This window comes from Emydura macquarii, unplaced genomic scaffold (genome assembly GCF_026122565.2).
Source record: "Emydura macquarii macquarii isolate MOO-44397 ecotype Brisbane River unplaced genomic scaffold, CSIRO-AGI_Emac_v2 contig_1390, whole genome shotgun sequence".
NCBI lineage: Eukaryota > Metazoa > Chordata > Testudines > Chelidae > Emydura > Emydura macquarii.
Genome location: NW_027131527.1, coordinates 8,889,846 through 8,917,782, shown reverse-complemented (window position 1 = coordinate 8,917,782; position 27,937 = coordinate 8,889,846). Strand labels below are relative to the sequence as shown.

Here is a 27,937-nt window from a genome sequence, read left to right as displayed (position 1 = left end):
ACATACATTAAGGAGCATGCTATCTTAAATTCCATGGCCATGAGTCCTTGTTCAGTAAAGGCCGTGTAAGTCACAAAAATGAACTAAACATATACTGCCAATAACTAATGTAATGACAAAAGCAATCAATGAATGAACCTTAACACACCAAAATTAAGTTAGCAAGGTTTTTCATTGGGATGAGAAGGGGGCATGTAGCAGTAATCTTTAAATGTTATACAGCATCCTCTATTGGCTAATCCATATAACTTTATTTTGACTTCAAAGATGACCCTTTGTATCAGTCAAATGAAAAGCAAAGTGGTAAAAGCAGGCTGCCATTTCAGATTGAGGGGGCACTTTAACCATGATTCCAGGGTTACTTAGGCACCTGAAAACTAGGATTATTTTTTTTTTTTTAATCTAGAAATTTGTTGACAGGAGCACTGTATCTAATTCCTGTGAAAATATATACAAACATCACTTAAACCCATATTGGAAGTTTATATGCAAATTTAGAACAATCAGGAGATAATATAGCAAGACACTCCAAAACTGATACCTGAAGGCTTGGGATTGGAAGCCTTAACACATAAGGAGCACAAATTTTGATACTTTGTACACTCCCTCTAGAGAAAGAAAGAAAGGAAATCTGCTTACCTCTGCAAATGTTTTTTAAATGTAATGTTTAATTAAAAAAAATCCAGCTGAATATCGATTGATAAATACCTGTGTAGGCTTGCAGTTTCAAAAACAAAAACGCTGACGTTTCCTCATCATATAACTACCCTAATTTTATTTACACACTTAATGTTTTACTTATTTCAAGTCAATGTTAATGGAATAACAAGCTTTTATGCACACAACAAGTTCCTCTCTCTCTCTCTCTCGAATCAGGCACTTAAAATATTTAGTGACAGTTTAACCATACATCAGACATTCCTTAAGGAGCTTCCTACAGCTAGTGTGCTGTTTAAGATGAGGGATTTATAATAATAAAATACAAACAAGTTTGGTTCTAGGAAGTCTGGAGTTTATTTTACATTGTTTTAAAACTGCATCCTGCTCATAAAGTAGCATACACAAGATCATTTCAAGAGACGTTGATACAAATGTTAAAAGCTTTTTCTTTACACTCAAATATGTAAACAAGTTGACAGTAATTTAATATTATAAGAAAAGTTAAAGCTTATATTTCATTATTTTTAAAGCTACTATCTTCAGTGTCAATGCAGACTAGTTTAGGGATACTTGTAGCATTGCACAATGCGAGTTCTTGAAAATGTTACAATACTCCCTTCACAAACACGTATCTTTTATAGAAAAAGTATTTCCAAAAAATACTGAAGTCCTAACTGATAAAAGCAACATAAAAAAATGTAAAAGGCATCTAGTTATGCAGTCACTGCTAAATACATTTTTAACATTTGCTGTGTCATTCTGTATACCAAATTTTTCCTATAATGCTCATCCACATTAATTCATTAATGTTGTTGAGGTGTTCAGGATAACATCCGATCACTTGAAAGGCAGGGAAGTAACAAATAAAATGGTCAACACTGGTAGTTGCTTTGCTTTCAGGGTCTGCATTACACTTCTATTCAAAGAAGGTCATCAACAGTTTACTTTTTAGATTGCTACTGGTGGTTGTACATGTGATCAAGATGAATCTGTTAAACATTAATACAAAATTCAAACCTTTTCCAAATGCATCTTGTTTCTCTGGCTAAATGTTTTCAAATTTTGTATAAACTTATCTTTAAGTAACTAACATTACAAATACTGTAGACAAGGTCAGAGTTCCCTGAAAATACCTTCTTCTTTATACCATATTTGAGTTATTTAGTTTATATATTTCTATTTGAAAAGACATAGAATAAAGTGCTAATTTCCTCAGAAGTAGACTTACATTTTTATTTAACATTTTCTGCGAAATCTAGTAGCTAGATCACTTTCACCATTGCTAAAGCCAAATCCTGAAGATACTCTGCCACAATGTTTGAAAGATTGCATAATATTTCAGATAATTGGTTGACTAAGTTTGTCTAGCATGGTAAGAGGACAGCAAATAAATAGGTAGTTTGGTTAACCAATGACTAACAGGACACAATGAGCCTACAAGTATCTGAAGAGTGTAAACTCCAGGAGAGTGAGAAATTTACTACGAAGTAGTCATTAATAATGAAGGATTAAATTAACAGAGAAAAGCATAGGCTGTCAGGAATGACTTGATAGTAAGATCTATGAGAATGAACAACAGTCTGAAGCAATTAAAATTAGGTAGGCCAGCATACAAGTAAATTCATATGCCAATATCTTCATTAACATGGACTTAAGAGTGCCAGCACTTCCCATCCTGTACTTCTCATACCATTCCAAGAAAATTTAATTCCCAGAACTCACACATTGGAAAACCAGGAAATGCAGACAACCAGCTTCTGTTCCGGAGCACAGCAGAAGAGCAAACCCCAGAGCACTTTCCCTTGAGTGAAACTAAGAACATTGCTAAAGTTCCTTCTTACTGAAGTGCTAAGCACAAAATGCTCCTACGCTATGGTGCGCTTGGCAAGTCAAGTCAGCTACAGAGAAACCAATCTTAATAGGCCCAAGTGTAATAGACTGTGTCAAGTATATGGCTGTGCAATTGTGTTTCAGAGTCTCAGCTTTAATTTAAAAATTTTCTAGCCCTTAAAGTTACAAAGACCCTAAAATGTTAAGATGTAAACTAATAGAATAATTATGCGCAAGTCTGCAGACAACCTGAAATTACAGCTCTGAAAAATAAGAATTGCCCCATTCTGCTACATGGAGTGCCTAATGAGAACAACTTGACATTATCACATTAGCAGAAAACAAAAGCCAATGTTATCAATTATTGGTGGTTATAGTGGCAAATATTAGGATGCAATGGTGAGGTGGGGAATGAGGAATTCAAATATTCTTTCCAAGTTTAAAGTCATCTCTGCCCATTCAAAGACTGGATAGGGAAAGATGCACCTCCAGCTACAAAAGCCTCAACTGACTCATGTCTTCCTAAGCATCACAAGGTATGAACATCCTCCTATCTTACCTATCCATTTGTCAGAACATCCAGCTTTAATACTCCACAATGGTTACAGTTTTCAATACAAAAATATGCAGCATATTCAAAATTTGGAGCTAGTATTAAATCAAATTAATTTATCAAAATAAAGACTACTATGTTAGCTAGACTGGGATGACAGGGAGGGACAAAGGATTTAGGAAGGCAGTGCTGTATAAATCCAAATGTCTCTGCTGCATAATTTAAGTTTAACAGGCAGTGAAGCACACAAAGCCCAGCTGATGGTGCTAAGATACCTGGCAATAGGCATTGTGCAAAAACCTAGAAGAACCGAACAAGTCTCTAACAAAAGCTGTTGCCCAAGTATGTAAGAAAAGCATATAAATTGGGACTAGTCACCTTAGTTCTATTTGGTAGCATGACTCTGGTGCACTCATTTGGGAGAGGGTGGCTGTCATCTGGTATTTCATCACATCTTTTAGTAAAGCTGTGTCAACCGTAGCCCTTTAGTCCCTTATGGAATGTAACCAGTACCAATTAAAGGGTTTCCAAAACTCCCTTTGTACAATGCTTCCACTGTTCCCATCAGTATTGTTATTGTTCTCTATAACAGTGGTTCTCAACCAGGGGTACATGTACTCCTGGGGGTTCACAGAGGTCTTCCAGAGAGTACTCAACCCATCTAAATCAGTGTCTCTCAACCAGGGGGTTGGAATCCCCAGGCAGGTCACAGGACAGGTTTTGGGGGAGGGGAGGTTCTGCAAGTGCAGGGCCAGCATTAATGGTGGCAGGCAGGGTCCCATAAAGCTAAGTTACATGCTTCAGCTCCAGGCAGCAGGGCCTGGGCTACAAGACAAGTGAAAAACAGGTTCAAGTATCTCACTGAAATGTAAGTACAATATTTATATTCCATTTATTTTATAATTGTATTGTAAAAATGAGGAAGTAAGCATTTTTTCAGCGTGCTGTGACACTTATTTTTATGTCTGATTTTGTAAGTGAGTAGTTTTAAGTGAGGTGAAACTTGGGGTATGGAAGACAAATCAGACTCCTAGAAGGGGTACAGTAGTCTGGAAAGGTTGAAAACCACTGCTCTATAAAGCTGTTTGCAGTAATTTCACCAAATTTACTGTTGCAGTTCTGCTCATAATGCTAATGTAAACCATCCCTCATTTTAACAAACAGTGTCCTCTAACTCTGCTCAAATTATCTACATGACCCTGTGGTTAGAATGCCAGCAGCTGCTTATGCCTTATGTATACTAGTATACCAAAAGATGCTCCCACTAATGGAGCTGCTCTGCTGGTGGTAACGATAGAAATAAGAGAAAACATCTAGCTAAGACAAGATTTTAAAATCTGTCAGTGGGCCGCTACTGAATGGGGGTAGAGGGAAGGGTCCAGAATGAAATACCTTCTATGTGATCTTACTGTATTCTTACAGTTTCTACTTGCTGGATCTCTCTCACATCTGGGAAAAGATCTGAAGAGCAGGAAGTCTTTGGAAGTGATCCTATGACATGCCTTCCTTTAAATTGAGACTGACACTTATGTCAACACTGAATACATTTTAAATTCCATTTAATTTTTGAACATAGTATTTTCCTTCCATCCCTACTGGCTACAGAGATATTTGTATAAAAAAGCTTCTACACAATAATATTTTCCTTCCATCCCTATTGGTTAGAGATAGTTGTATAAAAGATTCTTCAGAATTAGCCTGCCTCTCTCATGTCAAAATCCAAAACAAATCACTTCTGTGAAAGAAGTTCTGATGTTGGGTTACAACATTGCTGACTGAATCAGCTAGAAGGCAGTCTTGAAAAGAGCTATTTATACACAAATATCTTAGTAATAATTTCAGCAATAATGAAAAGTACATATTTTTAAACATTTGTCAGAAGGCTTTTGATATAAAAAAAAGCTATTCTGAAATATAATATTGTAAAATAAGCCATAACAAAAACCTATAATCTAGAGCAGGGGTGTCAAACATATGGCCCGCGGGCCGCATCTGGCCCACGAACCTTTTTGATCCTGCCCGTGTTCAGCCAGTGTAAGTGAGTCGTGCGGACGCATTTCTCTGCGTATGGCATTGCCACTTTAAGAGATTTGTCAGTGGAGAGCATTGCCACTTTAAGAGAAAGTCTTAAAGCGGCAATACCTTCCTCCGCAGAACCCTGCCACCGAAAAGCGGAAGATGCCCTGAATTTTTCGGCGGAGGGTATTGCTCCTAGAAATCCCTTAGAGCGGCAATGCAGTCAGTCCGGCAACAGGGTCCCTAGTGAAATCTCACCGTCGAAAAGGGGAAGATGGCCCAAATTTTTCAGCAGAGGGTATTGCATGGCCCCTGTGAAGCGCAGTTTATGTGAATTTGGCCCATCACCATCAGCGAGTTTGACACCCCCGATCTAGAGCCTGAATAGTCCATGAGATGTGCATGCATTACTCCATTCATTTCAATGGAAGTTGTACCACACAACTGATGAATTCATCAGATCCCCAATATCTAGCAATTGCTGCAAATTTTCATCTTATCTTTTATTGAGAACTGTCTATTAGTTATAAATCACTTTACATCTGAATGTGCTGTAGAAAGAGTACTCACAAAAGGCACCTGACTAAATTCTTTAAAAGTTAGTAGCAGTTATCTATTGCATTTTCCATGTGCTTAAGTAACCAAGAGCAAAAGATGTGGTAATACAAGGATTAAATTGCTGTCATTTAAAAATACATTGGTGAATTTTTTTTTTTTTTTTTTTTTTTTTTTTTTTAAAAACACCACTAATGTTACATGTACTGCTGTTAAACAGTAAACAAGTAGGCAAAACTGTTGTACAGATATCAAAGTGCACCTATTAGTATTTAAAATATTAAACCATGGTACACCTAGTAAATAAGGTGTAAGAAGGTCTTTTAAGGACATGCCAAATATAACTGGCTTTTCCTTTTTCCTTCCTCCACTCTCATTCACTGTCCTTTAAAACTGTACATTTTTACACCACTATCAAAGATTTTTCAGGAATCCTGGTTTAGAAAAAAATTCAAGTATACCTATTTTTGCATTGTAACACTACGGGCTTAATTTTCGTAAGAGCTGCATACCCCAAACTTCAACTAAAGTTAATGGAATTTGCAGCTGTTCAGTACCTTTGAAAATCAGGCTTTGTTTTTGTCATTCATTAAATTCTTACAAAGTTTAATAAGTGCAGAAATATAGGATTTTTCCTAGCCAGATGTAACAATCAAGTCAAAATAAGTCATAAAAGATAAGTATCTTATCCAGCTGTTTAGAGAAAAATGAGTTACCACCATGCTTAAAGTTTTTATACACGCAAATCCTCATCACATGATGTGCTAAGTCAAGTTACTGTAAAACAGCAGTTTGTCTTTAAAGTGTAGTATACTTAAAAATACACTGCAGGCCTCTTCTTTACTTTATATTTTAATGAACCATACCGTATCTGAAAGAGAAAGTTGTGTTAGAAATCAAGTGTTACTATTTAAGTTGCATAAAAGTTAAAGACAAAAAAGGGGATTTAAAAAAAAAAAAAAAAATCCAAACATTTGTTATGATTCAGTCTCAGAATATTTAAAATCAGTTGCCACAAGCAGGTTTTAAATGTTTCGACCATTTGATACTGAACTAGATTGAATAAATTCATCCAGCTATCATGAGTGACTGAACATGTTAGTTGTTAAGATCTTACAATAGTTGTGAAACTCCCAGAGAGTTGTTTAGGGTATTTGCCCTTCAGTCTGAGAGCCTCTTCTGTGGGATTCTACATAGTTTTGTTTTGTACATTTTAACACATATATGGGATTACTAGGAAGCTGTTTGAGGAGACATGACAATAATATCCAGCTGTTTATCTCACCTGATCCCACCAATGCTATCACACCTTACCCAGGGGTAGGTAGAGGTTGGGGCATGGAGGACTAGCTGACAAAAATCAGCAAGACCAAGATACTGTCAGGCTGGACAAGCAATCAGAATATATATCCTCTTACTTGTGATTGTGTACTGGCCATCTATTATTAAAGTTCATTTCCTGGTGATACTGATGGTCTCCCAGTTGGTGTCACATAGCTTTATTTCAGCTATAGCTGGCTTGAAACATGGAGCTATTTCTTTGTATGAAGACCCTCCTGTTGCAATCCATGCATCTGTTCACCTCCAAGTCAGATAATTGCAACAGGCTTTTCCTGAAGTTTCACCTTAAATCAACTCAGAAGCTGAAGTGTAGAATGGCAGAGCCTATAGTTGGCAGCCCACTTGTTAAAAAGGTATCACTCTGTGGAAAATGACAGATACTCTACGATCTGCTCTGGCAGTCTCTTGATTTCCAGACAGAATTTAGAGTCATGTTTTGAGTTACAAAGCCCTAAATAACCTGGGATGTGGCTATGTGAGGGACTGACTTTTCCCCTATTGTCCTGTACGGCTGTAGTCAAAGGTGCTTCAGCCAGAGCACTCACTATGAGAGAGAGCTGTCAGCAGGGTATTCTCCATGAGAGGCTCTCTGCTTAGAAAGCTACTCTTGCCTCCTCCCACCTCCATTTGTATCTAGAACAGGCCAAAATTTGGTGACCTTCAGGGTGTGCTGAAAAGCCCCTCTTTTCACTCAGACCTTTGAAGGGAAGAAATGCTGTGATGGGGTCTGGCCTGTGTTTGTGTTGCAGTATTGTTGGTTGGTCATTTGTTTGAGGAAGCTCCTGATTCTCTTACTGTATCTTTAAATTTGTAAAGTGCATGTGGAGCCCTGCATAGGAGCTTTTTCCCTTTGCATTATAAATAGAAGTATCCATAGGATACAACCAAAAATGTGAATGGCCCCGTCCCTTACAAGATCCCTGTGTGTCCAGGAAGGGGCAGCAGGATGCATCAGCCACACCTCAAATGCAGGTGTCATGACAGTCAGCTCCCTCCCTCCAAACTGTTTCCAAACTCTGGGCCTTACGTTCCACTATTACATGACAAGCACACATCTGGGAGACAGTGATCAGAGAAAGAGCTTAATATCTTTTCAGTTATTTTTACATGTCCAATATGTTTTTCCCTGACTAGCTTATCCTTCTCGTTTCTCTTTTAGAAGACAGAAATGGGAATGGGTCCAGGCTTGGGTGCGGCTTTTTGGACCATAACTACATGCTGTGTTCCACATTCCACTTAATTTAGAACCACTCTTTGTCCTTTAAAAATAAAATATTCTGATTTCTTGGACTACTGTGATTTCAAATTACATTACTACTAATAGAATGCAATACTTTCAAGTAAAACATTGCACTTGCCTCTTTACGGCTTTTAATACTTTTCACAGATTTCATGCTTTGTGATCTTCGGAGGCCCCTCTGAGTGAACATCTCATCCTCTGAATGAGTCCCCTGCATATCCTCATCTGTTTTATCATCTCCAGAATCTTTTTGCAATGGAATTCTGTAACCTAAAATAAAGTACATCAGGTAGACATTTGGATGAGATAAGTCCATATAAATAACGGTAGCACAAATGTTAATGTAAATATTTGTAAAGAGTGCAAATAATAAAATTTAGGAAAGTTAAAGCTATTTCTTAGCTTCTTAGATGGTATAAGCTTTTCAATTTACTAAACTGTCAAACAACAAAAATTAAGTCCATTTTAATAAATACATTCTTGACATCTAAAAACATAGCTGAGATTTTTTTGCGGAAAATCCATCCATTGTCAGTCTGTTCATCTGTTTCAAGCGAGGAGGGCAAACAATAGTGCACTCTAAAATGTCAGATGGCACAACAGTCATTTACTGGCCCAGGCCACGTAACTCTTAAAACTCTGCCATGATACAGTGATGTCTCTACTGGCAGTCTAATTGTTTATATAGTAAAGATCAAAGCCACCCTGCTACCATTTGCTGTTTTCCTGAGCCATTGCCGTTTGGGATTAACATCAAATAACTGCACAGATATACCAAGTATAGAACTGCCTTTAAGTAATAGTTGAAGTTTCAAATCAGTATTTTTATTGCTGTTTTATAAGACACTTTTTTTTTAAATTTCAATTTTCAGATAAAGAATTCTTTAAGTAGTATGTCAGGTAAAATGTAAGATGGAAGGTAGAAGGGCTGAGATAGAACTTGAACAAATAGTCAAAAATATAAAAAAACTATTTAAGTATCAGAAAAACATTTTTGGCTAATTGCATAGTTTGAGGGCTTAAGAGGGTTTTTAATTATATATTCTCAACCTTAGCTTCAATGTTTTGTGTTTGGGAATATATATTGAAAAGAACAACCCACATCATTAGCCCCCCTCAGCTCTACTATTAAGAGATTTGCAGCTAGAGATCACCTTATAGGATTTATAACAGGCAAACTCTGGAATGTGTTAGATGATAAATCCTAATACAAATAATTTTTCAAATATCTGTGCATGGAAGTATGTGCAAGACATCCTTATCTCTATAAAGAGAGACAAAACTTGTTGTCTCCCCTCAGGTACAGTATCTTCTGATAGCTACAGGAATGGCATCAAAACTGCTAAAAGAAAAGGAACTCATGTTTAAGCGTTTAGGGTTAACAGGTTCCTACCTTTTGCATGCTAAGTGCAAATTCAGACTACACCTGTCCTAAATTTAACTCCGTTATTAAGATTCTCACCAGAGGGCGCAAATGGCTTCCAATACGCAATTTCAAAGCTTAGCTACAACCTTTCTGAAACATCTTATTTTGTACCCATGCATAGAAAAATACATATAAAATACAAAAAACAAACAAGTGGATTACTAAATGGATGAATTTTAACAAGACTAAATATTGCATGATTTAATACTATAGATAATTTAGGTGATAAACATTTATCCTAATACAAATGACAGTATTTACTCAAACTGGAATGTCAAGAGATCGTTGTAGTGTAATAGTTATCTAGAAACACCATGTACATAGCAGCCGCATCACCTGTAATGCAACCATATGTACACATAAAGGGAAAGCCCAGAAATTCCTAGTGTGACCAACACTCGTATCTTATTAACATGATGGTCTCTACACCAGGCACTTCCTGGGAATTAATCCTCAGATCAGGTGAAGGCCATCACCTTCCCCCCATCACTATTTATCCCCAGGATGTCCTGTATGGCCATTATTTAAATAATGAAGCTATTTTTATGGAAGATTTACCCCAGGCTTTTCAATATTTAAGTGAAACAGAAAGGAGGAAAATAAAGCAGAACTATTCCTTGTAAAAGGCATCAACTATTTTAAGTCAAGCTTCAGCTATAAGGGAGGATTTCCATCCTTTTGAAATTTTTCATATTTTTTAAAGTAGCACAGAGACTATTAATAAATTAAGCACTATTAATGAAATAATGGATACTTTCCAGAATCTTTACTGTTTAATATACAGTATCAAAAATATCCTGGAGAACCACCTGTTAAGTTGTGCATTTGCACTTATACTGCATTTCAGTTTCTGTGCTATCACTAAGTACTATTCATCCCTCCCAAATTTTATTTTCCCATGACAACTCCTCAAATGATTAAATTTTTTTTTTTTGGCTGCAAGAATGTTCACCTTTTAACCAGTGACTTTTATAACCACCTTTTATAAAAGCCTGTTAAATTCACCCTTATTAGTTTGTTCTCTTCCTATTTACTTAATTGCCACAGTTTTTCCACATTTCATGACACTAACAGTGACAACTATGGGTTGCATCCAATATATTTGTCTTCCACTTCAGCTTTACTGTTTTATTACAAACTCAACAAAATACGTAGGAAATAAATTATCCTTGTATCTCACCCAGTATCGACATGCGGGGAAAACCACCACCAAGAAGAGTTCAGAACCTTAGTTATGATGGATACCATCCTAATTGAAAGTGTTCCAGATCAAGCCAAATCTATTCAAATTTGAAGGAACAGATTGGCATTTTCTCCATCAACAATATTTAAGAGAATATAAAAGTTCTTGTTATTTCCACTTCCTGGCTTTTACATATCAGAAATTTAACTACAATAAAAGTAGCCCAAAACTTTAACAAGATACATACCCAGAGATTCATTGACAGAGCTTTTGGTTTTCTTTTTGGTTTCAGGTAAAGTCTGATAAGGTCTTTGTCCCACTGGCTCATCTCCTTGAATAGCTGTTAAGTCATGCATACTGAAACTTCTCAACCTTTCAGTTATTGCACCCTGACCCTGAAACACAATAATAGCACTTTTCAAGAACAAATGGAGAAGCCTTTAGATTTTGCTCTTCAAATTGAGTTAAGAAGGTTAAGTACATGCTTTCTTGCTGTGTTACAAAATTCTTTTCAACATGCAGTGGATGTTCATTTGTTTTAAGCAGCATTCATTTTTTTTCCCTCATGTAAATACAGTGACCTACCATGTAGATGGAGTATTCAAGGCTATTTATCAACTTTATAAATGTTACATGTGTCTTTATTGGATTGTATGACAGCTCCATGTTGGCGTTACAGGAGCTAAAATACCGGGCAAATCCTCAGGCACGTAACAAGTCTGGAGATGCTTTACCCTCTGGGGAAACCGTATATATTGGTGTGGCCTGATTAAACAGGCTGTCAGAGAAAGAACTAAAAATATATATAACATGACCAGCCTAACAAAGAGAGATCATTTTCTTGATCCAAGAACTGCTGGACTTGAGACTGTGACCAGAGGGGCAGGCCCTCTGAGAGGACCTGAAGTACTTTAAAACCTGCCAGGGTCTCCATGTGGAAGAGGACAGACACCTTGTAAACCAGACAGGCATGTAAGCTGTTTATTAAGATAGGTTTACTCTACAATGCATTTGTTCTCGATTAATACTTTGCTTTACAAAGACTGGCTGGTCACTGGTTAATTCAGTCATTGCCCCTGAGAGAACAGGACTGCAAGTGCTGAACTAAACTCAGACCTGCTGAGATGAACACAGTGAATTGAAGAAGAATTGCAGCCTAAATCCCCAGTCTAGACAGAGTTGTGGGACTCTGCCCTGAGAAAGATGATGGCTAGAGGCCTGATACCTAAGTGGGGTATCCTGAAGGAGGCCACAAAGAGGTCAAAAGTGCAGTTACCTTGAGAACTGTGACATAGTAGCATTTTGCTCAAGCTTAATATTAGATTATACCTTGTAAAAGGAATTTTTAAAAATCATGAATTAAGTTAGTGTCCAAAAGCATTAGGGAATTGGACTACTTATTATTTCTGATTTATTTATTCCTTATTCTAGATGGATTAAAGAGATTTCCCCCTCCTCCCCCCAAAAAAAACAAAAACAAAAAACAATGCCTAATGCATCAGGCAATGTATTACCTAGCACCACTTTTCAAATATCTGAATATAGTTGTAATAGCCAAATTACCAAATAGTCAAATTACCAAGACATTCTATAACGATGTACATGTACTTGTTTATCCACAGTATAAAAAGTATTTGAAACAGAATATAAAATCAGTAAACATACTGATAGATACTATACTTTTGCCCTACATTCAAATTTGCATCAGTAGTAGTGGAGGAGCTATAGAGAGTTATAACAGTAATGAAAGTAACATAAGAATTGGCACCGATGACATTAGAAACAGCAGACTGAAAAGACCATATATAACCTCTGTCTGTGCTAATGGCCTAGCTGGGATGCTCATCAAAACATCTGTGCTGATGTAATATTACAAAAACAAAATATGTCTAGTACCTCATGCCAGCATAGCTACAAAAGTACTAATGATCAAATACTGTATAGTCATCTGATGATTGCATGAGACACACCTTTGGGATTTTTTAAGTGCCCTTTCTGGAAAAAATTGTTAAGCAAATAGTTATTTGAAGTGAAATTACAGTAACAGTTGAAGATAAGCAATTTAAAGATATTTAAGCCAGCTTTGGATTGTTCAGCCCTAACTCTCAAATGTATCTTCGTATTTCTATAGCAGGAAAAAATGTTTAGGTGGCAGTTTCAAAAGCTTGGCTAGATAATTCAAAATGATCTTCCTGCGTGACCTTGGACAAGTCATTTAGTCTCTCTGTGCCTCAGTTCCCTATCTACAAAACAGGATATTGGTACTTTCCTACCTCACAGAATACTGTGAGGGTGAATACACTGAAAATTGTGAGGTGTTCAGATACTAGAGTGATGGAGCCATACAAGTACCTAAGATCTCTCTCAAAAGATCTCTCTCTCTGTTGATTTGCTCTGAGGGAAACCCCTCCTTCCCTTTTGACAGAAATTGTTGTCCATGTGATTCTCTGAACTCCTTGAGGAAGGGGATTCTCAGTGACCAGCCAAGTGCAACTGTCCTGACATCATCCTCTGGGGATCAACCTGGGTACATGCTGGGAAGCAGATACACTAACTCCATCATAAGAAGTTCACCAAGGCAGGGAGACAGGCCGCCTCATGGCCATCTGTAACACTCTGGGCGTAGATGTGGAAAGCTACATAGTGTGAGTTGTCCCAGTCCTAAAAGAATTTCTGGAATTGCAAGCCTCTTTCTACAGGTGTCAGCTAATAAAGGTATTGTTCTCTTCACTTGCTGGCGGCAGGAACAACTGAGTTGCCCTTTATATACACAAGGAACGAAGTCACCAGAAAGAACGTATGTACAGTGTTTAGGAATGACACTCAAGATCTTTGAATGGCATAGGCTAGGGCACTAGAGAGAAAATTTTTGATATTAACAATACAGTTTAACAGTTACGGGGACTTTCCTCTTTCTGCACTCTAAAAATCGCACTAATATCTTAATACGTCTTTGGTACTAGGACTCATTTTTTCCCAGGCAACTTATTATTTGCCCTGGACTATTTGTACAGATATTCATGAGAATGCATAACAAATTACAGAGCAAGTATCCTGCCATTCACAGTAGAATGGCTCTGAAATCTATACCGCATAGACATGGAGGCAGAATTTATTCGTTGCCTCAGAAAGAAAAAATGGGTCTGAATGTAATTTCAAATTCTGTATTTTTTAATATTCTTGACTAGCCAGAAGGAATTAGAATTAATATGATGTAATCATGGCTAGCCAGGCAGCCAGGTATTGGAGACAGGGAATGACCATAAAGCAACAGCATATTACTGCAGGTGGTCATTTTAGCTATAAAACGTATTCTGCTCAAACAGCAATATTAACCTTCTTTTAAAAGAAGGCCTCACCTTACTTAAATAGCTACTCTTGACATTCCCTCCCAGCCTCCCATTCCTACTCTGGATATTTAGGGCATATTAACATCAGAATATATTTTGTTTAAAATTGTTATGGTTTCAGGCATGTGGCATTAATAACTTAAAATGATTAATACATAAGAAAAACCACCAACATGAAACAGTTTTCCAGCAAACGTAAGATCACCATGCAATTTTCTTTATAATTACAGTGGTCTTTTAAAGCACCATTCATAAAGTAAATCTCACTTTTAAAGAGTTAAGGAGCCCCAGAAAATGAAAGTTTGGATACTTCTTCCAAGTCTTATTTAAAAAAGACTAATTAAAAATCCGATTCTTTTGTGTAAAGCACTTTAAAAGGTGAACAGCTGTTTATACTAACTATAGTAGTAGTATGAGTTACAGTATTCACCAATTTTATGTTTTATAAGTTATACGTCAGTAATAAGACGTAAGGTGAGAGAGCTGTTGGGATAACAGCTTACTTTTTTGCTGAGCTGACTAGCATCACACCAGAGACTGCTGAATCTATTTACTATGTCTTAAATGATACAGGTGAATAGTTAAGTTTCTAGATACAAATTTTACATTTCAGACCAAGGAAAATATAATATTTATCATTAATATTCCAATGGAAACTTGAAAACATATTCCTTGCAGTGTCTGAACACCCGAACAGTGCAACATGCCCTAGTGTATGAAAACAAGAAAGTAAAACTGCTTGCATTGTCAAGAGAATTGCCAAATTCAGGACAACTTGAGACATGTTATCTGAGATAGTAATAAAAAAGACAGATGTCTAAAATGATATAATGTGAAAATATTCCTTTTATGGAAGTCTGTTTAATTTTCTTCACTGGATCCAAAGCCCAGTAGTCAAAGGTTTCTCCCAAAACAATAGTAAGTTACAGGTAAGTGGTATTTCCATTTTGAGAATTTTACATATTTCTATATGATGCTTTTTGGTGGCTTATTTGGCGCTTTAAAACCATTTCAATACAATTAATAAGCATATTAGTTTCACTTGTTCTCATTGGAAATTATGTCTTATTAGGCCTGAAGTTGTTGACCAAATCAGAATGTAAGAATTCCTAATTCTAAATGCTATTTTCTGCATTTTTACTGAAAAGTGGCCAGTTGAACTGATCAGTATAATTTTATCTGTGAAGTGTAAATTTCTCCAATCTCCTATGTTAACCAAAACACACCGTTAAAGTGTACAAGTTGTTTCCAGACTTATTTCACTAATTATAAGTTGACAGTTTTCTTGTTACTTTCATCAGTGGCTTTTCAATCAAATATTTTGGGAAATCCCCTTCATTTATTTCAGTTATGTTGCAGGCAACCAGGAATATGCGTACGTTATTAAACTGACATTGCACTTCATTCAGCTTTACGATTTAATATAAAAACACTACTCAAAGCAAGAATATGCAAATCAGAAAACTATAATGCAAGCTTTCAGGAAGTGCCTTACATTAAAAAAATGGATCTGAAATCACAAAACAGGAATTAATTGCACACAAAACGTTTATCTGTAGTAGTAATTTTTCGTGCCTTGTTGTAGATGCAGTTACCTCAACTTGATTGAAGGAAAACAGCAGAAAGAAGCCAGAAATCCTGTAAACAGTGTGATTATCAGCAAGAAAGTGCAACAAAAGACAGAAAAAAAGAATGATCTTCCACTTGCTTGAACATAAGTGTATATTTTGATTTACCATACTCAACCGATATCCATTATCCAAAAAGTTACATGCTTTTTAAACTACTAGACATAATATAAAAATGCCCACAAAAATGTAATCCTTAAATTATGTCCCCCTATTTTTAAACATTACTTTTAGAATGAATCCTTGAATTAAGTGGAGTAATTACCCAATATCACTTTTCTTTTTTGTCCATAATATTTACACCGAACAGTTTAGTATAAGTGAAAGTTACCTTTACAGCAGCAGTCACTGCAGCAGTGGCTGCCAAATTTAAACCCTGCCTCCCAAAATTCACCATAGTTTCATAACCTCGTTCTTTGGCTTGCACAATATACTCATCAATCTCCTAAAACAAAAAAACAAAATACATATTTAAGTTTGTGACTGCATACAAAAATCTCTGAAAGTCATGTGATTGCATTACCCCATAGCATTACTTTATCATCAAAACTTTGATAGAAGACTTGAAGGTAAAATATATTTATATTTCAATTTATATTAAGTGTATTAGTTAACATTTTAAAACACAAAATATTTAATTCTTGCCTTTAATGCTAAATTTTGAAAACCTTTACTTACCCGTTCCTTTGAGGAAAGAAGAGGATGGAGAAACTTCCTATACATTAAACTTGCCCCCCTAGTATATGGGGAGAGCAACCAAATAACAAAAGCAATCTTCAACTCATAATATAATGGAAACCTGCAAACAAAAAGTTATGCAATAAGTGTGATAAGAAGGTAGATGTTAATTCACCACCAAAAACAAAGCTTTGCAGAAAACAAACAAACTGGTTATACATTTTTGGCAACAAAATGTTACACTATCTTTTCATCTAAGGTTCTTAATATGATCAGAAGGAGGGGGGAATCTATCTATATTGAGTAAAGATGGTTTTTTAACAGATGAACATCTGTTTAATTGACTTGGTTTTCATTTAATATAATGCCATCAAAAGCAACGAGGGTAAGATTTTAAAATCTTTCCATGTTTTCTTGCACTATACAATTTTTTTTAAGACACTAGATTTCTTCTACATGAGTTTTACGATTCCATTCTCCTCTCCTGTGCTTTACTGCATGGGTAGCATTTTTCTATCCCTACACTTTAGGGAATTAAAGGCACTGCAAATTTAGAAATGAGGGACACTATCTATTATGCAAGGTCCTGACAGCAGTTCTTGGAAATGTCACCCACAAATACAAGTTGGTAATTATATTACCTTCTCTGCACTAAATCATCAGAAAAATTAATTATATCCCAAGTTCTATGCAGGATCTTACCAAGAGATCATTAGGTCTGCTACTGTTTCAGTAACAGTATAAAGAGCAAACACAATCCAGTACATCATCCATCGAACCTGAGAATGAAAAGATATGATCTTCAATAGAAAATTTTTAATTTAAAATGTCAACTTCTAATAAAAAAAATTTTAATTGGTCCATCAGGACACATCAGCTGCTACAACACAAGAAGTTAAGCAATGTCTTTCCATAGATGATACTGAGTGACTAAAAAGAAACCCACAAACCAAAATTACCAAATGACAAGAACAAGTAGGTTTTTTTTGTTTTGTTTTCCTGTTGTTCTGAGCAGATGGTCTGGCATCTGGAGGCAATTGTCTGAAGCTGCTAGAGGCTAAGACAACTAACTGTGTCCTCAGGGGTATGATCCCACCCAACCTGCCTTGACTGACAGATCTGGTACTGCTTCCAACTAGCCACTATCAGGGAAAAAACATTGTGTAATTATGCTGTGGCACTTCCCTGCAAAAAAAAAAAGGTCATCAAGTGGAAATCATACTGCATCCTCTCTAGTTCACTCTCCCCTTCCAGGACAGGGTATCATTTAGATACCCTTTCCAAAAAATAAATTTTCACTAACCAAGAGAGTCCCCAAAACCTAAACTCTCCCCAGTATGTGTGGCTAAAAAATGATTAATGTTCATTTTCCATCATGGTTCTACAAAACACCTTCTCCACAAGAATATAGGTGATGAGGGGTGAAACTGAACTCCATCATAACAGAGAAGTGGCTTGGCGAAACTGAGGTGGCCCCAGGTGGATCACAAAAAAGAGAGAAAAAGCACTTGGTGCATCACCTTGTAAGAAATTTGAGATTCACTGCTTTAGTATACACAAAACGTTTAATGTCGGGAAAGTAAGTAGTATACACCATATTACTTGTTAAATGGCTGTATTTTAGGCTTAAATTCTACATGAGTATTTAGCTCTTTAGGCAGCATTGACACTGCTGCAAGCAAGGGGAAACAAAAGTACTTGCAATCCTATTCATGCACTGAGAAGGACAGAATATTGGAGTAAGAATAACACCCATGCCCAACAGCAAAATTTTGCTTTTAAAAGGATATATTCCCATGAGATATGCATGTCATGATCACTAATGACAGCCTGTGCATCAAGGATTATTTTGTCTTCTCAATGTATTTGTGTGTACAATGTACCAAGATAGAAAGCCAGATTAAAATAAAGGATATGCTCAAGAAGAGTGAGCTAGACAATAATGACAAAAAAAGGCAAAAATTAGGAAAATCCAATTTCAGAGCATAAACTGATTTCAGGGGTCAGAAATGAAATCCATCTCCCATTCGCATACAGAATGTTAAGCAAATTGGTGTCCTACTTTTGGCAGTGTCTGACCCCTTATATTTCAGAGGAAGAAAATACACCCGACTTCATGAATCAATTGACTGACCCAAAACAAAAGATATTTTCTTATTAGTAATGAGTCATCAATATATTTTAAATATTCCAATGCAATTTGTTTTTATGAGTAAAACAGAAAATGAAATGCTACCTATGAAGGAGACAATTCTTTCTTTAATGCATTTGTAAATTGAACAAAATAGAAGGGATAATTTGTACAGCCTCAAAGCTTCTTCCTACACTGCATTTGTCAGACAATTTAAATGCTGTTTCTTTTATTGTTATTCTCTTTTGAAAGAGAAATAAAAGGGCATACAGAGAAGACAGAACAAAAATATTGTTAACATTTACAATGGGCTGGTCTTACACTACAGACTTTTGTTGATCAAAGTCGGCTTTTTGCACCGAAACAATGGTGGTATACACACTACAATTCTCCCCCAACTCCCCAATGACCCACCTCCCCGAATTTTGCCACAAAATAAAACCACCTCAATGAGAAGCATAGAAAGATAGAAGATTAGGGTTACCAGGGACCTCAAAAGATTATTTAGTCCAATCCCCTGCTTAAAGCAGGACTAACCCCAATTAAATCATCCCAGGTAGGCCTTTGTCAAGCTGGGCCTTAAAAACCAAGAGAGAGATTCCACAACCTCCCTAGGTAACCCATTCCAGTGCTTCACCACCCTCCTAGTGAAAAAGTGTTTTCCTACTATCCAACCTTGACCTCCCCCACTGCAACTTGAGACCATTGCTCCTCGTTCTGTCATCTGTCACCACTGAGAACAGCCTAACTCCAGCCTCTTTGGAACCCCCCTTCAAGTAGTTGAAGGCTGCTATCAAATCCTCCCTCACTCTTCTCCAGACTAAATAAGCCCAGTTCCCTCAGCCTCTCCTCAAAAGTCTTGTGCTCCAGTCCCCTAATCATTTTTGTTGCCCTCAACTGGACTCTCTCCAATTTGTCCACATCCTTCCTGTAGTGAGGGGCTCAAAACTGGACACAGTACTCCCGATGTGGCCTCACCAGTACTGAATAGAGGGGAATAATCACTTTCTTCAATCTGTGGCCATGCTCCTACTAATGCAGCCCAATATGCCGTTAGCCTTCTTGGCAATAAGGGCACACTGCTGACTCATCTCCAGCTTCTTGTCCACTGTAACCCCCAGGTCCTTTTCTGCAGAACTGCTGCTTAGCCAGTTGGTCCCCAGTCTACAGCACTGCATGGGATTCTTCCATCCTAAGTGCAAGATTCTGCACGTGAACGTCAGATTTCTTTTGGTCCAATTCTCTAATCTGTCTAGGTCATTCTGTATCCTCCCACATACCTACCGCCGCCCCCAAATTTAGTGTCTTCTGCAAACTTGCTGAGGGTGCAATCCACCCCATCCCAGAGATCATTAATGATGATGTTGAACAAAAATGGCCCCTAAGGCACTCCGCTTGATACCAGCTGCCAACTAGACATCAAGCCATTGATCACTACTTGTTGAACCTGATGATCTATCCAGCCATCTAGCTACCTTATAGCTTTTTGTGCCAAACTTTAGCAACACTGCGCTTGGTTATGTTGCGGTAAATGGCCTCCAGGAAGGTCCCACAATGCCCATCCTGACTGCTCTGGCCATCAGTTTGAACTCTGCTGCCCTGCAGCCATCCACCCGTTCCCTTTTAAAGTCCAAGGAACTTTTGAAATTCCACTTCCTGCTTGGTTGACATGGAGATGTCACATCGCATCCTCCCAGATGACCATGGTGATTCCATGCACCAAACACACTCCCACTCGAAGCACACCAGAGCTTCTGGATCTGATCAGAATTTGGGGAGAGGAGATTGTACAGTCCCATCTCCACTCCAGCTGAAGGAACTTTGATACTCAGTCAGATTTCTTGTTCCATGCCTGAGTAGGGCTGCAGTGCTGTGCGAAAATCAAGGAGCTGCAGTAGGGATATAAAAAGGCTAGGGAGTCAAACCGTTGCTCTGGTGAAGAACTAAAGACCTGTCCTGCCACTTCTATAAGGAGCGGGAAGCCATCCTTGGTGATGACCCACTGCCACCACCAAGAGACCCGTGGATACCTCTGCAGGCCCAGACAGCAGACACCAGACTTAACCCCGATGAAGAAGTTGTATATGAGGAAGTAGAGTTGGAAGACAATGTGGAGCAGGGGACTGGGTCATTTGGTGACATGGGGAGTCAGGACCTCTTCTCAACCCCAGAGGGTTCGAGCCAGTCCCAGCCCTCTAGCTCGGTCAGGAAGGATGCAGGAAAGGGGAGCTCGGATAAGTGATTTTTTTTTTAAGCTGATGCTGCTTGGTTACATGAGGTACAGCAGTCCTTTGCTTTATTTCATTATATAGCTGGTTGAAGGGACAGAAATGCACAAGAGTAGCCGTGTTTGCATGTGCTTCCCATTCCACTGCGCAGCTAGACAGGGCAGTGGAAAAGTGTGTTAATGCACACTAACATTTCACAGGAATCCTCCAGAGAGATCTCTAGGAACCTTTCTACAAGGTACTCGCTAAACTTCTGTGGGAGATTCCTTAGCACAGCTGCTTTGTTTCTTCCCCTGTTATAGGAAACTTTCCTGTGCCAATTGGCAATCACTTATGCAGGGACCAAAGTGGCACACAGGTGAGCAGCATAGGGATCCAGTTTGAAGCTGTTCACATGGATGAGCTGCACCCTAGCATCTCTGCTTACTCAAGAGAGATCAACTTCTATGGCCCCCACCTGTGGAAAATAATGGCACAATCTGAAATTTTGTCCCTATCTACCTGCCTCAATATCCTCAAAGAATCACCTAGACCCTTTTCCCCAGCATGAGTGCCCCATCCCCTCAGGCACAATTCACCATGACCTGAGCAATTTTCGAGCTGTGCACTTGCCAGGGGACACTGAGAAAAAAAAGCGTATTTGCACTCTCAGTCATGATTATGTTAATACTTTATTGTGCTTCTACAGATGTGCCCTGGAGGGGAAACCCCTACACTCCTGCTGAGCACTTATGGCTGATAAGGAAACAATCATGGAGAAGCAAAGAGGAAATGTTCCAAGAACTCTTCCAGTCCTCTGACGGAGGGGGGGGAAGAGGAGACCCAGTGTAACTGAAAATAAAAAAATGGAGGAGGGAGAACCAGGAGTAAGTGGTAGTAAGTCATGAGCACATGATAAAAGCCATGGAGGAGCAAACAGAGTTGCTAAAGTCACTAATAACACTACAGACTACATTCATGTATGCTCGCCCTACCCCCATTGCAGCCAATCCACAACTGCTTTCCATGCCCTCCCCAAACTCCACCCACACATTCCCACCACATTCTAAGCCAGCCTCAGAACCTACCCCTTCACATACCTTCCCGAATGAAAACTGGACTTACACCCATCTGTCATAGCTCACACGGCCCTCACTGCTTCCTCTTCTATCCCAGCTTTTTCTGTGTGTTGTGAATAACTTATTTAACACAGACACTGTGAAGGATAAGCAATCTTTATTTGTCTCTTGCACACGGAGTTTGCAGCTCACAGATACACACTGCAAGCTTGACAGCAGTCATAGCATGGCAGAGTGCTGTTTATAGATACTTTATTGATGCTCATTGTCAAAACGGTTCTTCAAGGCCTCCCTGATTTGAATGCCCACCCTCCACTCCCGTTGTGTCCCTCTAATAGCCCATATATCTGGTTGTTCATAGTCAGCCTCTGCACTTCACCCAAGAGGAAACTTTTCACCCTTATCTTCACAAATATTATGGAGCACACAGCAAGCGGCTATAACTCTGGAAATAATTTTCCTCATTTAGCTTTAACCTGCCATAAAGGCATCACCAATGATCTTTCAATCTGCCAAACGCACATTCAACAGTCATTCAGCACCTGCTCAACCTGTTATTGAAGCACTCCTTGCTGCTATCCAGGTTGCCCCATACAAGGCTTCATAAGCCATGGCATTAAGGGGGAGGCTGGGTCTCTCAGGATCACTATGGATATTTCAACAACCCCCACTGGAATCTTTTGCTCTGGAAAGCAAGTCCCAGCTCGCAGCTTTCTATACAGGCCAGTGTTTCTGAAGATGCATCAAACATCTTTTACTGACCAACCCACGTTGATGTCATTGAAATGCCACGGTGATACACAAGCACCTGAAATACCAGGGAATTACCCCTTTCTATTGACATATTCTGTCATAAGATGGTGTGGGGCCAAAATTGGGATATGAATGCCATCTATCACCCCACCACAGTTAGGGAATCCCATCGCTGCAAAACCATCCACTATTTCATGCACATTTCCAAGACTCTCAGTCCTTTGTAGCAGAATGCGATTAATGGCCCTGCACACTTACAACAACAGCGCTAGCAGTTGACTTCCTGACTGCAAACTGATTAGCGACCGACCAGTAGCAGTCTGGAATTGCCAGCTTCCACATGGCAACAACTACGTGCTTCTCCACAGAGGGCAGTTCTCATTCTGGTGTCCTTGTGCCACAGGGCAGGGGCGAGCTCCACATACAGTTCCATGAAGATGGCTTTGTGCATTCGAGAGTTCTGCAGCCAATGTTCTTCATCCCAGATCTGCATAACAATGTGATCTAACCACTCAGCGCTCATTTCACGCACCCAAAATCGGTGCGTCACTGTGTACAGATGCTCCGTGAATACAAAAGAGTAATCTGGCATTTGTTTGCATGGCACACAACAAGTCAGATGCCTCTGATTCCTGTTCTGAATGGGAGCTCATCATATACTGCATGAGCAGCTGCAATGTATTTGCAACACTGACAACTGGAGAGCAATGCAGATCCATCCTTTTAGATGGAGATTGTGTGCGCACAGGAAATAGAGACCATTGAAAAATGCCACAAAACAGTCAGAAACCCATGAAATGATGGGATGGAAATCAATGCATCATGGCATGTTGAGCCCAACCCATGATGCACTGTGATCCTCTCTGCCTTCCTACAACTCCTAGTGGCACAAGGGGGCGAGTTGCACAGTGGGACTGTGCAATGTGAACGTGCTTTGGCAACACAAGTGCTGTGTGAACAGGCACAAGCATTGTAATTATAGCACTTTTGTTCGTCGCTGTACTTGTATTAACACCACTCTCCACTGTAAACAAGGCCAAAGACAAAAGAAACATCAAAATCTGGAACCATTGGATGCAACAGGGCAATGAGTTTTATCAGTTTTTACAGTGTCAATTTGGTATCATTTGCATGAAGGCAGGTACTTTTAAAAATACGAGAATAATCTGTCACCCCAAATGTACCTCTACTTTACAGCACTATTTACATATCTCATCACTGGCCACTATTCTGTGCAACACACCTGCACTTGCTTTGTTATAACTTGAAATCCATCAAGTTTATAAAGAGTTCTTAGTATTTCAATTTGAACAGAAACCCAGACAACCATGTGATGACATCTTTTGCTTCAAGGAATTAGAAGTTATTTTAAACCTGAGTCAAAGTAAAATCAATGTACACAAGAACTGTCATTACTACACACATGGGCCATGTCACATTTAAAGTGGTGATCATCCTATGTACTTATACAACCTATATCTGGACAGAAGTGCATGGTTTTTCCCTTTTCTTTGGCATTAAACACTGATGCAATGAAAACTTTTGATATATTACACTATAAATACATGTGTGTACTCAAATGTATTCTTGACCATACTGAATTTGAGTGACTGTAGCCCTTTGAATTTCAAAAAATTCTCATATTGGTCTAGGAAAAATCTTACCTCGAAGCCCAGCATGGCAGTGTAGACCAGGTCTATGACCAGTGGTTCTACACCTGGACTGTGGACCAGAGACCACAGCCTTTACTGCAGTCCACAAAATGTTATGTTTTGAGAACTAAGCTGAATTATTAGTGTGACGTGGAAACGGAAGTAGGTCTATTAGAAGATCTAATATTTTCCTGTTCTGTAACTAAGCATATATGAAAGTTGCCTCTCTTTCAGCAACAAGATCTGCAAATCTATTACGATGATTACTTCAGCCTGCTCGCAGCTTCGGGACAGAACCAGACCTCTCAGTCAATGGCAGCAGGGAAAGTCCTCTCAAACTAAGAATTATCCACAGCCATGTAATTCAAATCTACTTTCTCTAAACATTATGTTGTGTAAATTACATTCTGAGGTGAAAAAAAGCACAATGATTTCTACTACCACCACCAAGCATAGTAAATTCCACATAACAAACCCAAACCCTGGGATGTGAATTTCCATCTCTATTTTGAATTATCCATTTGTCTCCAGGTGGGCTGGATCTGTGGACATTATTCAAAGAAAATAAAGTTTAATGAAGGCCTAGATAAGTCTTATTCTTCTTCATGTTAAGATCCACCAACCCATTACAATAGTTTTCATAGTGTGCCATTAAGGTAGGAAGCAGTATCATCCTTTTAAATATGGACATCCAAAACAAGGTAGATTATACATAAAAATCTCCATCTTCCACTGGGCACTAAGGTACTGCCAAAAGAAAAGACATGGCAATGGATAAGATGAAAAACCAATATGCAAAATCTGAATTTATGCATTGATGGCCATGTGACAGTCCAGCATATCAATACAAAAGAAGTGACTATTCTGCTCTGAGACTATCAGTGTTCCTAATGACTGGACTCGGCTTCTTAATTGAAGGAGGCATCTTTCTTGTTTACACTTAAGTTACGTCTACACTAGAAACCTAAGTCAACCTATATTAGGTTGCCTTACAGCCACTGCGGTAATTACTGCAGTGGTTCATGTCCACATTGCACTTCTGGGGTCGGTAGTGCATGTCCTCACCAGAAGCGCTTCCACCAACTTAAGGTGGCAGTGTGCGGAGCTGAGAGCTCTTTTTGCTCTCAAATAGAAAGAGTCTGGTAACAACCAAAGGTGTAAGTCCAGATAGGGCTACCTGAAAGATCCGCAGACAGCTCTGCCATCACAGAGGACAGCTGATGACTTCACACTTGTTCTAGCTACCACTTGCTAAGAAGAGTTTTCTCCTGTTGTACCTCCTGGACTGCTTCAACTTGCCATATGATCTGTATTGCTTTCTATAGTGACTGGCAAGAGCCAAAACAGTAAGTCAACTTTCCTGACTCTGAAGAGCCTGAGCTTACTATAGTTTCCCACTGTATCAGTAAGAAATTGGGATTTGTCTGAGCAGTTGATCCAAAGGATCAAAGCCCCATATAACTGCAAAAAACAGATTTGAATCCCACTTTTTCTTCTTTCAAGGGAGAAGCCCAGAGACTGAATTTTTGGGGGGACCATGCTTGCAATATCCATCCACATAGGCATTGCTTATGAAAGCATACAAGAGCGCTTACGGTGTTAGATTCAGTTACATGTTTGTATATTTATTTTTGTTGGTCTGATGCAACCTGAAAGTTTTCATTCCCAAAGGAAGAAACCAAGACAATGTCTGTCTGCTTGTGAAGGGCCCATAGAGTGAAGCAGACACTCTTCAGATAGAAGTCTGTCAGAAATGCCTAATCTCTGACCACCAGGAAAATAGCCATCTTTACCTTCAGTATTGGAACCAGGTTAAGTCCTGAGTGGTGCACACCAAGGAACCTTCTAGGCTAATGAAGTAAAGGCCCTGGGAGGCGGGAGAGAAAAAGAAATAGTAGGCCAAGAGGTGCCTTACTGCCTTCCAGTTCTTCCACATCTAGTTTACTGTCCCTCTCATCACTCCATAGCCATCTGCTGGGTAAGGAGGCAGGGAGGCCTGGCTAAGTGCAACATAAACTGGGGACAATAATCTGGGCATTAGAGCATAGTGACCTATAGTGACAGCTGAAAGTGACAGACCAATAATCAGAGCATGAAGACCTGTAGCAACAACTGAATCCTGCTGTTTTCCAGTCTTTTAGAGGTCTCAGAAAGTTCCTATCCATCTATTACACCTTGCCAAAGTACACGAGAAGGGTATATTACTTTTCTAGGGCAGCTGCAAATATAAGTGTAGTTTCACAACACTCTGTACACTCTTGCCTGAGTATCCTCTGTTCTTTAGTTCAAGTATATTTAACGATTTGATTCTCTAAACTTTTTTTTTTTTTTTTTTTTGGGGGGGGGGGGGGAAGAGCGGGGCGCGCAAAGGGCAGGTGAGATAAGGGAATGTTGCTTCTCCGGGGCCAATTCTTTTCAGTTCTGCCTGCCTATTTCCTACTGAGGGAAGGAGAGTTGAGGCAGCCCTTTCTGGACTGGGTTGTGCAAGGCAAACTGAACTCTGCTATCAGTTCACCAACAAGATACTCAGGAAGGTGTGACCATTCCTTTTGCCTTTGCCTTTTCTCAGCCTCTGTCTGCCACCTGCAGGCAACCACCACCACAAGTGCTTCAGAAGGGGAAGGGAGATGCAGCTCTCGGAATCAGACACATTACAGAACCAAATTGTTAGTCTAAAATTTGAAATAAAGTTTAGATTTTTCCTCAGAAAAGCTGTACAAACAGAAAGGTCTGGCTGAGCTCTTAGTCACTGCAGAGGCAGAAAAAACTAGAAAGAATTTAAGAGGCAGGGCACTGACCTGCTACCAGCCATTGACAGGTCTGGTTCTCTTCCCAAACTACCAACCGACTGAAGTTCCTATTGTAATGGATCTGTGGGCATTGGAGCCAAGAAAAATTAAGAGCTGGAAAACCACTACTGCTACAAGGAGGAAAAAAAAGTATGGTTTTACAAATTAAAAGAGCAGACATCCAGTTATGCTGAAGACCATCAACCTTGACAATTGTAGTATTTCACTGGAAGACTAACTAAATTTTAAACTGGCAAAGGTTAAATGCCAAGAATAAACTTAATGTTTGAATGATCATATATACACAATAGCTTTTTAGATCAACAAATCTAAGAGAGTAACTCATGAAAATGCACTGCTTGCTAACATTCTGGATTCTGTACAGCATAAATAATTAATACCAGGAGTTTACATAAACACAAATTTGATCTATGTATGGAGAAAGAGCAAATAGATGGTAATAGCAGCAGTTGTGTATTAGGTATGATGGAAATCGGAAAAGCTGCTTGTAGAACATATATACCAAACTGTCAGCCTGCATTTTCAGTGTTTTTAAGCCAATTTCTTTTATGAATGAATGTGTGTCAAGTTTTGGTTCTCAATGTTGTTTAACAGCTACTTTTCTTCAGGATCGGTTTTGTAATATATTCAAAATTGCACAACTGTTGTGCAGTTTTATATTGTGCTCTGATCCCATGGTTATATAGAATTTATGGTTTCACTTTGTTCGTTACAATCGTTTCAGAGTGGTTAGATTCTAGACATGCTTTTTTTCAAATTTTGCATATACACCCATCCAATTCATTTAAGAAATTTTATGATAGAATACTCTTTCCATCTACAGAAGCTGGTACTTAAAGTGAATG

The 27,937-nt window shown here is 38.6% G+C and overlaps 1 protein-coding gene and 1 long non-coding RNA gene across 2 annotated transcripts in view; both read right to left on the bottom strand.

The window, feature by feature from the left end:
- Positions 1 to 996: 996 nt before the first annotated feature.
- The window catches only part of REEP3 (receptor accessory protein 3), a 66,088-nt gene continuing 39,147 nt past the window's right edge, over positions 997 to 27,937 (bottom strand). The window contains exons 3-8 of the mRNA XM_067552591.1: positions 17,163 to 17,239; positions 16,461 to 16,581; positions 16,114 to 16,227; positions 11,052 to 11,199; positions 8,314 to 8,465; positions 997 to 6,485 (exon numbers count right to left, since the gene is read on the bottom strand). Of these exons, the coding sequence (XP_067408692.1) occupies positions 6,429 to 6,485; positions 8,314 to 8,465; positions 11,052 to 11,199; positions 16,114 to 16,227; positions 16,461 to 16,581; positions 17,163 to 17,239 (669 nt within the window). The 3' untranslated portion in view covers positions 997 to 6,428. The remainder of the gene's footprint in view (positions 6,486 to 8,313; positions 8,466 to 11,051; positions 11,200 to 16,113; positions 16,228 to 16,460; positions 16,582 to 17,162; positions 17,240 to 27,937) is intronic.
- Positions 21,157 to 21,974, bottom strand: LOC137156039 (uncharacterized). Its single transcript, XR_010920652.1, has 2 exons — positions 21,899 to 21,974; positions 21,157 to 21,276 (listed from the first exon to the last, which is right to left on the bottom strand). It is a non-coding gene; the product is annotated as an uncharacterized lncRNA (long non-coding RNA).